We start from the raw sequence: 15,412 nt of genomic DNA on the forward strand, positions 1-15,412 counted from the left end.
TCTAATGAATAAATCCTATCATTTGTACGATTTTTTCCAAAATAAATAAAATCATAATATTTTTTATGCAAGCTTAAAGTCAATTTAAAATGACGGAACTTGTGCCAAGTTTCAAAATGACCACTGCCGGAGATTCCGTGATGAGCGTGCGAATGACGATATTCGATATTTTCATCTTGAATTTCTCCTTAGGTTAAACTTTTATTTTCGTTAAACTAATACTGTAGGTACAATAGTGCCCTTTTAGATATTCTCAGAATGACTACCTACCCAAACTTCGATTTGTTTACTCATTAAAATAAATTGCCTACACAATTATCTACTTTTTAATCCCGTACAAATTGATGGGGCCAGTCAAACGTACATCGTGCCGTTTAAACGATAAGTATCTTGTTTGAAATTCCATGTCAAATATCCATCGGCGGTTCAAGAGGAGTGATTTATCATTTGTTACCGACTGAAGTAGCGATGTATTAGATCAGAATAGTTTTTTTTGTTTCGGTCTCGAGTCTCGGCGGATGCAGCAGGTAGTTACTCACACATTGACAGGAGTTTATTGTTAGTAAATAATCCGGTAGCGGGTTTGGGTAATGTGTTACCGTGACAGTTTTGAGGCAAAAAAATTCAACCATATACTATCGCCGTAAGATGGTATTAAAAATTGAATGTCATGCACCTTTATTAAAATCTTTGCAATGATTTAGCTCTATAGTAAAGCGCTTTATATATTTTTTGTAACAAAATTCACAGCCCATTAAAAGTTTAAAGAAAATAATACTTAGGTACTACGAAATTAGTATAATAACATTTGTAAATCAAATATTCATAAAGTTAAATATATTATTCCTTCAATAAATCTTTCAGCAAATTTTCAAAAAACTATAAAGTAATTTGATTAAGTTTATTCTGTAAATTATTAAATCGCTAACTAAACACAATAAATTAAATATTGACTACAATGTACAAACTCGACTATAGGATAATAAGTACTGTGAATATTAATTTGAAGAAACACTTCTACTATCAACAATTATTTTTACGCACGTAAGGGTCGAAAATACTTATGATACGGTAATTACAGGAGAATTGATTTTTTATAGTAAATATTTTGTAGCCCGACAAAGCGATCCCCATAGCACGAGTAATTTCACGGTTACTTCTCATTATGTTGTCTTTCCCATTAGTGGCGCGATTAGTTGCCGACTACCGGCTTTGTGGTTTCTTTGAAACGAATGGTTATTGTTGAATCAGCGTATTATGGATAGAATAATAGAGCGCCCTTACGGTGGAGGATTAGTTCAAGTATAAATAGATTTAAATTTGTTGCATTATGAATTGTTTGTTTCACTCCTGTTTTTCACCTCAAATTGTTTTGCTTTAACAGAGAAATTCGTCCAACGAAAACACCCATACAATTTAATTTAGTTTTATTTTATAACAGTTATTTATTTTAATTACTTAATAAGAAGTCGTGTAACATGATCATACAATCAAGGTCGGTTTATTTCGTGTTTCGTTACAGCTCACATACATAGTTACTAAGAATAGCTTTCAATTAAAATAGTGCTATAAAATAAATTAAATTATCACGGAATTTCACCTACTTCCATATCTACCAATACTCATTTTACATTATAAGGAGTCAAAGTAACACCAATATTTTAGCATAAACGGCGTATCATTTAACGACAAATGTAAATTTTATCTTCAATTTTCACATAATTTAACAATTCCACATCGTTAAGAACATAACAGACGAAGTTTATGTTAGCTGTGAATATATTAATAGATTAACTTGAGATTCTATAGAATTTTATGGCGCAACGGTTTTCAGCGTAGAATATTACATTTGTAATGAAATGGTAAATAATTAAGTGACATAATAGTCTCTATATAAATGAAACAAGGGATGAAACCTACTTATATTTAAATCTCTCGAGAGCAATGAAGCTGAACATTATATCTAACAAGAAAATAAAACAAAGTAATTACTATGTTTGATTAAATGGCGGTCCTTGAAAAAGATCATATTAACGAAGTACAAAAACAATTTCGAGTTGGGATGATATTGTATAAAAATATAGTCTTAATTGGATTATAGTCAAGTATAAAAATAATCGTAAAAATTGCATTATTTATAAAAGCTTTAGAGTTAAAATCGTTTTGTTTATATAAAAGCATTGCGATTACAACATTTGAATACGAGCCGGTTTGAATTTAATTATCGTGCTATGTTCTACAAAAAATCCGGCGGTTACTTTTGAGAAATCCATGCATGGTATAAATCTATAATGACTAACCATTACGAGCCCACGATTAATGTTTGTAACGAATGACTCAACAACGAATAAAAATTGATATTTAAAATTCTCCAAACGGTCATTGCCACGTGAGAAAAATCTGATACACGCTTTATTTGAGAAGGTAATAAGTTGGCAGGTACGTCTGCGATCTTGATATAAGGCTCGATTTCTGGTATTAACTGGCAAGGATGCGTCATTCAACAATTGGAGATTAAAACATGAAGGTAATAGCGTTTCAAGGCCGGCAGGATTGTTTCTTATTTTAGGCTGTGCAAAGGAATGCAAATAAAAAGCAAGCGCTTTTAGCTCGCGTACAGGCGCATACTTGGCGGGATGTTTTTTAGAAAACAATAATGTCTTCATCGTTGCAGTGGTTGTTTCGATTTCATTTTTTATCATGTTTATTGCAGAGATGTGATTTAATGGCATGATGATTTTGGTTTTATTTTAGTAGTTACTTCTAAACGGTGGTTTCGCTTTATGAACAATCTTTGTTTTTTTCTTATTCAAACCAATATTAGATGATGTTAGATGCGAAATTATTTACGAAAAAAGATATATCTTATGGAGCTTATATTAAGCACAGAGGAATTAACCTATCTACTTAAATATTAATAGAAATCCATTATTAGGTAGCATAGTTAAAATATATTCGATACGTTCGTAGAATTATAAGTAATCATCAGAAATAAGGAAATAAGGGTTTATATTTCCTTATTTCTGATCCATCCTCATCCATAATCTGGTCTATTTTTATTCTGTATTACATTCTCTGATCTAATTCTATCTATTCTTAATCTTATTGCTAAAAAAACTCTACCGAAAGTTATTTGTATAAAATAATGCAAATTCATAGATAAGCTAAAGACCACCCAGAACAGACCATGCAATTTTATTTCTTACACAATTTACACCATATTTTCAACCATTTCAGAAATCGAAATGGAATTCACGAAATACCCAGAGTCGGTGACAGCTCCCGTTGGAGACGAGGTGACCTTCGAATGTGCAGTGCGTGTTCCTGGTGAACGGCTGCAGTGGAGGTGGAGACCAGCTAGCGATAGCGACTGGAGCCATTGGAAGGAGGTAGCTGGCACCAGCGATAAGGACAGTATAGCTACTAAACTAGTGGTCGAAGTTAAGGACGATACACCAGATGGGTTTTATCAGGTTAGTTTGATTGCATTTTCCTATATATTGATGAATTTTTCTGAATCCCCGAGCTCCCGAAAATTGTTTGGACAGTAAATTATAAAACCAAGTAATATAAGTATTAAAGCTTGTGCTATTTTCGTTTGATAATTACGCTTCATATTGAATAGTTTATGTAATCCTTCTCATTTAAAGACCCTTACAATTTATCTAGGTCACATATTTCATATGAGATCATTGGCGTCGAATTATAAATGCTTAGTTGAAAATAGACGCCAGCTAAATAATACTCTTTTGATTCAAACCAGGCTAATTAGGAACTAGTGTCAAACTATTTCTAATTTTTTAATTAAGGTTATATTAAGAACTGTTATATGTCAGGTTATTTATTGTAAGTTCATAGTTTTGATATAAAATATGATTAAATGCTATTGTGATCACAACGGGCAATTTCGCAATTTTAGATAGAGCACTTCGAAGCTATGCATTCCAAACTTTGTCTCAGCTGAGATATTAAATGTGTAGCCAATATAAGCGTCTGTGTAAGTTATTGACCGAAGCCACCGATTGCTTGTGATGTCCATTCGATCGATTGTCCGCCAGAACGATGACAGGAATGTCCGAATTGAAACCGAACTCAGGTTACTGGTTCCAATAAAGAATCCTTTTAAGTCGGGATGTAGGTAGAATTTTCCAATTTTTCCCGAACACGATATTCATTTTATATAGTCTAGCAACGGGTTCGCTTATAGTTCCAATTATGTGCAAACTTTTTGCTAGATATACACTTTTCCTTTTTCTAATTTAAAAGCTGACGCTTCCAGATATTTCCGGAATATTTTCATTGTGTTGCTACGTTTTTGAATTCTATCCAATTAATAAAAAGTTTTGCTATTCTGTTCTATCTATTTCTGCTATCTACACATAAATTTTGTGAGCGTTATTTTTTTTTTGATTTCGTGAAATTTTGTAGCTGAAAAATAAATCACTTTACTGTTTAGCACATAACAGCTGTGTTTTTTTCTCGTTATGATTTTCGTCTATGACTGAGGCATAATTGAACATTCCCAAATTTAAAAATTATTACGATCAGAATAACCAGTAGATACGATTTAATTCCCTCATTAATGATATAAATTATTTTTAGTGCGTGGTGTGGTACGGCGCGATAAGTCTGGTCTCAATACCTGCGAAGCTTTCAATAGCCAGGATAGATTTGAGCCAGAATACAGCAGAAAAGCGTGTGATAACAGCGCCTCTTTACAACACGGTTGTGTTGCATTGCAAGGAGCCGATATCCGAACCGCCCGCTGTTCTGACCTGGTGGAAAGAAAATGGAAAGGTATTAATAATTTATTATGTAATGATTCTTCATGAACTGCAATTTAATTGTGCAATTGTTTTTGTTTGATGTGTTAATAATTCATTTGTATCTATTTTGTCAAAAATTGCTAAACATTAACGTTTGTACTTATATTCTGAATTTAAACGTTTAGATAAAAATTAAAGACAAAATTGCACTTGATTGATCCATACAATTTTGTTCTTTCAGTACTTACGTTTAATATTTATATATGGATAGATTTTTTTCTTTTGTTTTAATTTCTTTTTATTGTTATTCTATACCGTCGAAGTGTCTATTTTATACCATCTTATTAGATACTTTATATTTGAGCAAAATAACATTCTACATCTACCGACTCACCGACACATATTATCGAACATATTACGAATTCATTATTAGACAACTAGAGTTAGAACTGACTGTCCAAAATTCTTAGGGTCCAAGGAAGCAGTTAGACACTCCCTACGGAGTACTCGTAATCCACAACGCGACATCATCTGACGATGGTACATACGGATGTACAGCCACAAATGAGTTGAATGGGCAAAGTGTGGACCTGCCTGAGAGGACCTACTTGAGGGTACAGCATGAGGGCAATGGTGGGGTTAGGTGAGTTGTGGAAAGATCAAATGATGAAAATGTAACAAGCCATAACACACGCACCCACATACATATACATCTTAAACACAATCTCTTCACAAAAACATTCGTACGTCAATACGCGCAAGATTACTCACACACACATACACACGCAAGACAAATCGCACTCACTCATACACTATACACACAAACAGACTTTTAAAAATATAACAAGTGGTTATTTATTTTTGAATCATTTTATTAAATCACATTTATATTTAAACAAATACATATGTAAAAATGTGATATTTGACATCATTATGTATATGAAACTTAGGGCATTGAAATTCATTCCCAATTGTCTTATACATTGGGGTAATTTACAGGACATTCAATAACGTTTTTATTATTATCACTTATTTTATCTAAATGTTATGTTTCGCAAACGCCGTGAACTGCGGGATAGTAAGTGTTTATGAGCGTCGGTAATAGCTTTACCCGAGGTGACCTGCATACTAATTTGCTTAAAAAGATTATTGTGACGTGTTTTCTTAGGGATGATCAGATTTTCATATAAAAATATCAACTTGATGCTCGATGTTTTAGAATTTTGTCGCCATACATCAAAGCACCTGCAAATTGCGTCGGTAAAATATATTTCAGCAAAAGTTATTTCTTGTTGGCAAGTTGTAGAATTTTTCTAAGAATTCCACGTCAAGGTCAAGACGTTCTCAGAGAGTTTTTTTATTAATATTTTTATTAGCATGAGTTAATATCTGATAAGGTAGGAGAATATATGTTATAATACGTATAATTCTTTAGATATATTTTAAATGATAAGACAGCTGTCAACTAAAACAGGCAGACTGACAGACTAACGGCTATATTAGGAAGGAAACAGGTAAATTTCGGTACTATATGTTATAATACGTATAACAAGCTTAGAAAATACCGTGTCATATCCTTTATAAAGACTTCATCTCCAAAAATTGAGGGTCCAATTTTGTTTGTTTTCATTTACGCTAGCTTAGTGACCATCTAATAAATTAAACATAAAGTGTTGATCTTCCTGAAAGGATTCTATTGCGAAATAAGCTTACGGGAAATTGGAACACATAATGGGAACTTTGTTTATGTTTATCCAAAACATAGTTTTCCTCTTGGTCTGTAGTATTACTTAACAATAAACAGGGCATCAAGGAATAAGTGAATCTTTTTGTATTTGTAAAATATATTGTTCGGTATCGATTTATATAATTAATCAATTGTGTTAAAGAGTGCTGCTATCGTGATTTGTCCAATTTTATATTATACAAATTGACTACAGACTTCCTTCTTGTAAAAACAGGTAAAATGCTGCTTTAAGAATCGGTGGTAAAACTATATTATGGCGATTCAAAAGTGCTTCTAGAAGACGTCTAATTGAATAAATAACTATTTGATTTTGAGTTTATCGTATTTACCAACCTGATTTTGTATTTTTAGTGTGTTGGTCAATAAGTATGAGAAAAAATTTATATCCTTTTTGGACTAATAGATTTCTACATTTATACAGATTATCCAATAATGCAATATTCCACAGGTTTCTAGAGACAGAAGACTACGTCGGTACAAAAGATAACGATGTATTAACAATGCCAGTTCGACCGGACGAATCTCTACGATTATGGTGCGGAGTAGTTGGAACACCTCCTCCTAAAGTCACCTGGACTAAAGAAGGCTCACCAAGCTTACCGAAAAGACATGAACATGCCCTAACCATTTCTCCTTTTACCTCAGAAAACGAGGTAAGAATTTTCCCCTTTTATTTTCTCTTGTAATCCAGTTCTTTATGAAATTTTAAAGCACGTGGACCAAGTCACGAGGCCCAGTGACGAAATATATATTACTCCATTTATCACGTAGGTAACAGAAGAACTCGCGGGCGATATTAAGGCAAAATGTCAAGACACGTGTTTTACTGACAGGAATAAAGCCCTCTTAAATATTTCTTGTGAAATTTTCGGGTACTTTTATACTTTGCTTTGCGCGAATGATTTCATAAACCTTAGAAATGTTATTTCGTTATTTTTATTTTGTATAACAAGAGTTTTAAAGCTTCTCGTCATTGTATTTAATGCTGTTGTGTTTGTACAATTTCATAATATTATTTGTATCGCATTTTCGTTTATGTACAATTTAAACACCCACTTTATTTCGTCGAACTTATACTTAAATTATCTACATGTGACAATTGAATGGGATCGATTTTGAAAGACCCTGTAGGCACTTCACATAGTGTGACGTAGGTTTACGACTTCTCTAAGTTGGAAGAAACGAAAAAGGAATGAAATTTATGAGGTCTATTTTGAATGCGATATGCGAATGAATAATTTGATACTAATTTGTCTGTAAACGGAAGTTTGTTGGTCGTAAAACTCTCTATTCGACAAATTTTTTCTCTAACATTCAACAAAATAAACTTCTAGAAAGTGCAAAGAACTTTGGTACAGGAAAAGTTCTTTTCTAATAAGTCGTCGATCTGGCCAATTGCTACGGCATGATCTCTAGCATACAGTGGTATTACTTGCTCGATGTACCTCACCCAATGCGCGCTGTAGCAGGCACTAAACAAGTTTTCGACGATATTTCCTAATCCCAATAATAACTTCCTCATAAGGAAACTCAAGATTTCTCAGCGCGTGGAAGATTTAAGCCGATTTCGGAGCATGTCTTTATTTACTCGTATTGCGAGCACTTGACATTTCGCTCTAAGCGGATTTAAACGATTGCAACGTTCCACATTTGATGACATTATTTCAGGGATTTGAAACGTTGTGACTGTAATTAATTTAAGGATGGAGGGACTTTCTTATAATGGGATGCGTAAATGGCTTATACCTTTTAAGCTGTGATTTATGCGCGTATATTTCCATGCTGTAATTATTTGTGCTTATTTAACAAATATTTTTAAAGGTCCCTTTTGGGAATGTGTAATAGCATGTTTACGTGAAATTGGATTATGAATTTGCTTTAAAATTATTTCTAAATACTAATTAATTGTCTTTCGTCTTTTAACAATAAGTTGTAAGGCAAATATCTTAGGTACTAAAATTAATGTTTTCTTATCTATAGTCACGTCCTTGTAAAAGTTCAGTAACCATTATACCGAAGAGGTCTTGAAGTTCTGTTTAGTATTGATTCGATGCGGAATCACAGATCAGCTCATATCGCTTGAACTCCTCAGAAGTTAGGCCATCATTTTCAATACAGACTAGATTAGATTAACTTATGCTTTCGATAAAATGGAAGTAGTTACTGCCGGATAACTGTAATTTATTTATTATGTGGAGTAGTTCGTATCTTCTATGTAATATAGTTGAAATGTTGGCAAATACGAACATGAGATTTTTCCTAAAGGATATTCAATGAAATTGTATCAATAGTGTATAACATTTCTTCGTACTTGATCTATGTCATAGAAAATGTGAACATAAAATAGAGACGACTGGATGTATATTCGTATAAGCTATATTTATTAAAACTTTTGAATTTTAGTAGCTTTCTATGAGTCAAAAGAATTTGATATAGAATTGAATTTGATTTGACGATAGAAACCTTTTCATATGGATTCTATTATTTTCTTTATTTTTTGCATTTTGAGATAAGAAGTTTGAGGTAACCTTTACGTTAACACTTTTTAACTAGGTGTTGTACAATGTGAGTGGATCGGCGGTATTTATAATATGTATTATGAATGTGCCTTTTACTCAATATATCAATTGTGCCATATTTTTTGACCAGTTTTTAAGCATTTCTAAAAATTTCACCTTATTTTTCTCTTCTATTTAGGGCATTTACTCCTGTTCAGCGAACGGCATCCGTCGATCATGGAAAGCCATAGCCCTCCAGCCACCACACTGGGAGGGTTCTGTGGGTAGTGTGAACGCGTCTGAAGGGGCCAGTGCTAGAGTGGCGTGTGGCAGGTTGTATGGACAGCCAGCACCTACTGTGCATTGGTTGTTGAACGCGCAGATTGTTAGTGGGAAAGGAGTTCATACTACTGGTAAGTAAGGAGTGGGTTAGAGGCAAGAAGCTTATATCTAATACACTGGAGATTTCAGTATGAACATTAACTTGTAATAAGAAAATATGACGTTGAATGACGCCTGTATGTTTTTTATCCCTTTCACACCCACTTGCCCAGTTAGGTGTGAAAGGGATAAAAAAACATAACAGGCGTCATTCAACGTCATATTTTCTTATTACAAGTTAATGTTCATACTGAAATCTCCAGTGTATTAGATATAAGCTTCTTGGTTAGAGGGAACGGATTATATACTGCTGAATACACGAAGTGGTATATGTTAACCATAAGCGACCTATGGTGCATTAAACCTCGCGTTCTTATTTCAGAACGCAAGATTTCACCACTTATTGCCTAATGCTTCATAATATCGTTGATATTTTTGATCGCACTGCAATTAGTATTATCATTTTGGATAATGTGAAATTAATACGTTACCTACTGTTTATTATTATAAATTATATTTACGTTATATTTGTAATTATTAAAAAATGTGTATATTTTTATACAATACTTTCACGATACTTTCTATAAAATAATGCTCAAAGTGGTATTCACAAGTTTTCGAGAAAACGAAATTCTTCTATTGCACTGAATTTTTAAATGTTATCTATGTTTGTTTGCTTTATCTGTATTAAAGTAGTGTTAAATTTTCTCGCTACTTAAAAATTTTAAACTTTTCTATTTCCAATAAACCATGAATATAAATTTTATATTCTAATTTTCCATACAGACTCAGAATTATACATGGAGCGTGCTGAAAAGCGTCACGCGGGCATCGTGCAATGTATCGCGTGCAATGCGCTCGGTTGTGCATATGACGCCGCCATGCTTACTGTCGTACCTGTGCAAATATCTGATGCGGTGAGTGACAACTCACAATATAAACTTTCAGTAATACTCAAACACAATAATTGTTATATGTATTATTCACGCTTGTACTTACTCTTGAAATAATACTCTCACACTTGCAACAAGTGTGAGTGTAAATATTATTATATGATATCTCACAATATAAACTTGCAATAATACTCAAACACTATAATTGTTATATTATTCACACTTGTACTTACACTTGAAATAATACTCTCACACTTGCAACTAGTGTGAGTGTAAGTATTATTATATGATAACTCACAATATAAACTTCCAATAATACTCAAACACAATAATTGTTATATTATTCACTCTTGTACTTACACTTGAAATAATACTCTCACACTTGCAACTAGTGTGAGTGTAAGTATTATTATATGATAACTCACAATATAAACTTCCAATAATACTCAAACACAATAATTGTTATATTATTCACTCTTGTACTTACACTTGAAATAATACTCGAGCACACTTGCAACAAGTGTGAGTGTAAGTATTATTATATGTATGTTATTATTGTTTCATAATATATAATACTCACACGGAGTCAGTACTGACACTTACAATAAAACTCACACTCACACTAACACATGCGATATTTTTCACACTTATACTTGCAATATTTTTGCAAGTATAAGAGTAAGTGTCGGAACACTCACACTATAGAGAACATTTATTTATTTATTTCTGATTCCTTACAGCTATTCATACAATAATTACATACTAATAAATCAAATACACCAATTAAGACTTAAGAGGAACATCTACATCATTTACCCTTAATCTAACATTTTACATTATACTTTCATCAAAATACTCTAAACACGTATTCAGCCCACGACATTACATATTTATTTTTATTTATTATAATCATTCTACGGAGTGGAAGACAATCTCTTGTGTATGGAAACAACCGCAGTTAAAATGTCACTGTTACAACGTACATTTAAAATAATGTGGCAAGGTAAGTTTTATATGCTCTAAAAGTTTATAGCTTTTCACTTTTGACGAGACAAATTTCAGCATTTTCTAGATTGAAAATATTTTATTACAATTCAATCATTATTTTATTTTTAGCGTACGACTTGTCTCAAATTGTAGCTCTAATTCTTATTTCTTAATTTAATAACTTCAGTAGAGCATTTTTTTAAAGAGAATTATTATAAGAAACGAAAAGATTACCCAATAATACATACAATTAATTACATGTCTAGTCCTTGAATGTTATTTTTCTCAAATTAAACAAAAGAAAATGGTTTATTTCGACAAAAATGGAATGTCGTTTAACATTATGTTGCCGTTGGGCGCAGTCATTTAGCTAAAAGTATTCCCGAGAAACATGTTCTAAAATTAAAGTTAGGAAACTTATTATAATGAATAACTATATTATAAGTACAATTGTACTTATAATACTATATTATAAGTACAATTGTTATAAGTACAATTATTATTATGAGTTACTATTCAATAAAAATATATATGAATAAATATACATTTACCGTATCATCATTATTTGTGTATAAGTCTGTTTGCTTAGATCTGTAAAACTACGCAGCGGTTGAATATTCGTATTTTTAATAGATGTATTGGATTGGTTTTTAGTATATAGCTAGCTCGTTAATATATTTAATTAGCATGTGGTAGAGTTTCACAAATGTGCTATAGAATAAATCGACATATTTGATAGCGTTTCGTCCGCGTCGTCCGTTACACTTTTTGTTATCACGCTAATTAAGTTTAAAATTTTTATTTCTTAAAATATTTAATAGACCATTCAACTTGACAAGTAATCTTGTTGAACAATATTTGAAACCAATTAAAATTATTCTTTATTGAGTATGTATGAATGAACTGTACCTAAACCTATATCTATTGTTACAGGACTATTCAGCGGAAATGCCCAAAACAATGCACATACCATCGCAACCTCCGAAACGACACAGCCGTAAGAACTTACGGAAACATAAAGGTAAATACAATAATACGATCATAATAAAATTATACCAGAAACAAGATTTTATAGTATAAAGGGAAATACAAAGTATATATGTAATGGAAATTTGTGTAAGACGAGCACAACAAATATTTGCATCAAAATTTATAAAAAGTCACAATTTGATATTTTCGTCTGTATCCTTTATTACATAATTGGCTGTTTAAATAAGCTTTTTTGTTAATGTAAAAGATTTAAAATGGAAATTGAACATTTAATTGTAAAATCTGATGTTTAAAATATCGTTTGAAATACGTTTGGGAAGATTTTAATCGCTACGAATGTTGATTGATAGCTGCTTTGTCCAAATCTAAATTTAACATAACACAATAATATAAAATTCGTATGGAAAAATTGATAACACAGTTGTAGGTACCGTATACTGAATTAAATTGATTAGTTTTGCAAACATATGTTTGTAATGGTTATATGACTATATTATCTACTTATATGTTTGTCTGTCTTTCTATGTGTCTAGAGACGGAGCTAGAGATTGACAAAGGTTTTGAAGTGTAACTTCTGTAAATGAAACTTCCTTGGCAACATTCAAAGATATCAAAATCGTCGCCTTACTCCATGACGTGACGGTATTGCCATGACGCGACCTTGAAATTTTACTCCAAAGAAGTTTCACTTCAAAAATACACTGGCATTTTTTAATAATAATTTTAAAATATAACGTATATAAAATGAATAATTATTGATATAGCGGTGCTAATAGCGCCATCCCGTCCGAACGTGACGCGTCTGTCGGACGAAAGCGTCATGGTTTCCTGGTCGCACTCCAACCACGGCCTGCCCATACAGTTCTATAAGGTAATCAAGCTTATTTATATTAATATTGTAAGTTTTTTAAGGCATAAAAGTGTTATCTTCTATATAATTATATTATAAATTATTAATACATATTATAAAGCTGAGGAGTTTGTTTGTTTGTTTGAACGCGCTATCTCAGGAACTACTGGTCCGATTTGAAAAATTATTTCGATGTTAGATAGCCCATTTATCGAGGAAGGTTATAGGCTGTATATCATCACGCTAAGATAAACAGGAGCGGAGTACTGGGGGTCAAACCGCGGCGCACAGCTTGTTATAAATCTCATAGGTACAGGATTATCAATATTAGTATTATAAATTGTCTTTTGAACGAGTTAATAATATCAATATGTTGCCGCAACAAAATCGTGCGGAACGGAGCGTTGCTACTGCGTCATCGCGGCGTCACGTCGCGGCGCCGTGCGATTGGCCGCGGATGACCCTACCACTGTCCTCTACGACTTCGCCTTGCCACGCAACCGCCGAGCAGGCAGCACTCCCTCGCAAAAATTAATAGTCTAAACGCACTTTGTAATTTTGATCATTAAACTATATACGCGCAAGTTTACTTTCGTCTTCTTTCGCCACCCTAAATCCAGAGACCAGTACGCTACACAATAGGCAAACCTACAGAGATTATTTGCTATATGATAACTGAGTTCGATAACGTTTAGATAGAAATGCAGAAAGCAACATTTTTTGTTTTCATCAAAATAGCTACTTTTCTCCGTTGAGTAATTTTTGATATGTCTACTAGTTTAGTCAGCATTGAATTAGAGCGAAGCGTCAACGAAAAATGTTATATAAAAAAAATATTATACGTATATCAATAAATACATACACACACACACAAACACAATTTCACATAAAATATGCGTTATAAAGCTGGCATTAAGTCATATGGAGTGGAAAGCGTCGATCGACTATAGCACAGGTCTAGTACCTAGTTTAGTCGACCGTCATGTCTTTGTTATTGTGTAAAATTTTGTAATGTGTAATCATCAATAAATATTTTTTCCTTTTTTTTTACGTCATTAACGAATTTCACCTAACCAATTCTCTTTTAAACAATTGAATGACGTTTACTAATAATACCTAACATGTAATTTATTTTATTTTCATTACTTTAGGTCCAATACCGTGAAGCAAGTAATTCCTCTGGAGCGCAGTGGCACACAGCTAACTACGATATTCCGGCTTACATACATTCGTATGAAATCGATGGTTTACTACCCGATAGATATTACAAGTAAGTAGATTTATAATTTTTGTTAAGGTTATTAGGCTGCTTTTCCACTAATAATGTTCGAGGATGTGTAGAGGGGAATGTGTTTATCAATCACTACATAGTATAAAACAAAGTCGCTTTCTCTGTCCCTATGTCCCTTTGTATGATTAAATCTTTAAAACTACGCAACGGATTTTGATGTGTTTTTTTTTAATAGATAGAGTGATTCAAGAGGTAAGTTTTAGTATATAATTTATTAGGTTTTAGGCAAAGCGGGCGAAGCCGCGGGCGGTAAGCTAGTAACCAATAATATCGCTTTGAAAGATAAACGCTTCAAACTTCAAACTAAATGAAGCGATAAGAAAAGTTTTTACAAACACATTCTTCGCTACACATTCGTGGAAAAGCACCTTAAAGGTTAAGAATATTTAATTTAATGTTATATGTTAAATTAGTTTTGTGTTTTATTAATTGGTCTGGATTTGATAGCCTATAAAATATTATATACTAGCTTTGCCGCGCAGTTTCACCCAGTTTAAAATTAAGTATTTGTATAGCACATGTATTATTTTTATTATGTATTACTGTAAAGTGCTTCCAAATGCTTCCAGTAGTTTTTTTGTGAAAGAGTACCAAACATTCAAACTTTCGCGTTTATAATATTATTAGAATAAAGACATCTTCTATCGCAAAATTTATACCTAATAAAAAACAACACAATTTATTCACACAAAACTAAACTACACCGCAGCCGTTCAAATGTTTTATGATACAAATTAAATTATTATCTAAAATTTGTACGTTAAATTTAGACGCATATTGCAACATTTTGGGCAAATTTAATTCTATTGTATGCACCGGTTATTTGTTCCGCGGTCGCACATTATATCAAACTGATGTATTGACCAAACTAACTCTGTTTCGTAAGCACGATACAAATAGTTTTATAACACTAGTGAGTTGCCAAGGTTTTGTTTAGAAAAATAAACATGTACCTATGGAAACATTGTATGAATTAAGATGTACCTAATAAACTCAGGATGTACTTTAT

At 32.4% G+C, this 15,412-nt stretch overlaps 1 protein-coding gene across 1 annotated transcript in view; it reads left to right on the top strand.

The window, feature by feature from the left end:
* The window catches only part of LOC149486951 (interference hedgehog-like), a 47,822-nt gene that overhangs the window by 19,878 nt on the left and 12,532 nt on the right, over positions 1 to 15,412 (top strand). The window contains exons 3-11 of the mRNA XM_089696990.1: positions 3,238 to 3,473; positions 4,603 to 4,797; positions 5,237 to 5,409; positions 6,962 to 7,166; positions 9,211 to 9,424; positions 10,179 to 10,309; positions 12,206 to 12,293; positions 13,027 to 13,133; positions 14,264 to 14,382. Coding sequence (XP_089553116.1) covers positions 3,238 to 3,473; positions 4,603 to 4,797; positions 5,237 to 5,409; positions 6,962 to 7,166; positions 9,211 to 9,424; positions 10,179 to 10,309; positions 12,206 to 12,293; positions 13,027 to 13,133; positions 14,264 to 14,382 — 1,468 coding nt within the window. The remainder of the gene's footprint in view (positions 1 to 3,237; positions 3,474 to 4,602; positions 4,798 to 5,236; positions 5,410 to 6,961; positions 7,167 to 9,210; positions 9,425 to 10,178; positions 10,310 to 12,205; positions 12,294 to 13,026; positions 13,134 to 14,263; positions 14,383 to 15,412) is intronic.

This window comes from Colias philodice, chromosome 7 (genome assembly GCF_061535455.1).
Source record: "Colias philodice isolate Cphi_HAF_F1 chromosome 7, ilColPhil1 Martin Lab GWU primary, whole genome shotgun sequence".
NCBI lineage: Eukaryota > Metazoa > Arthropoda > Insecta > Lepidoptera > Pieridae > Colias > Colias philodice.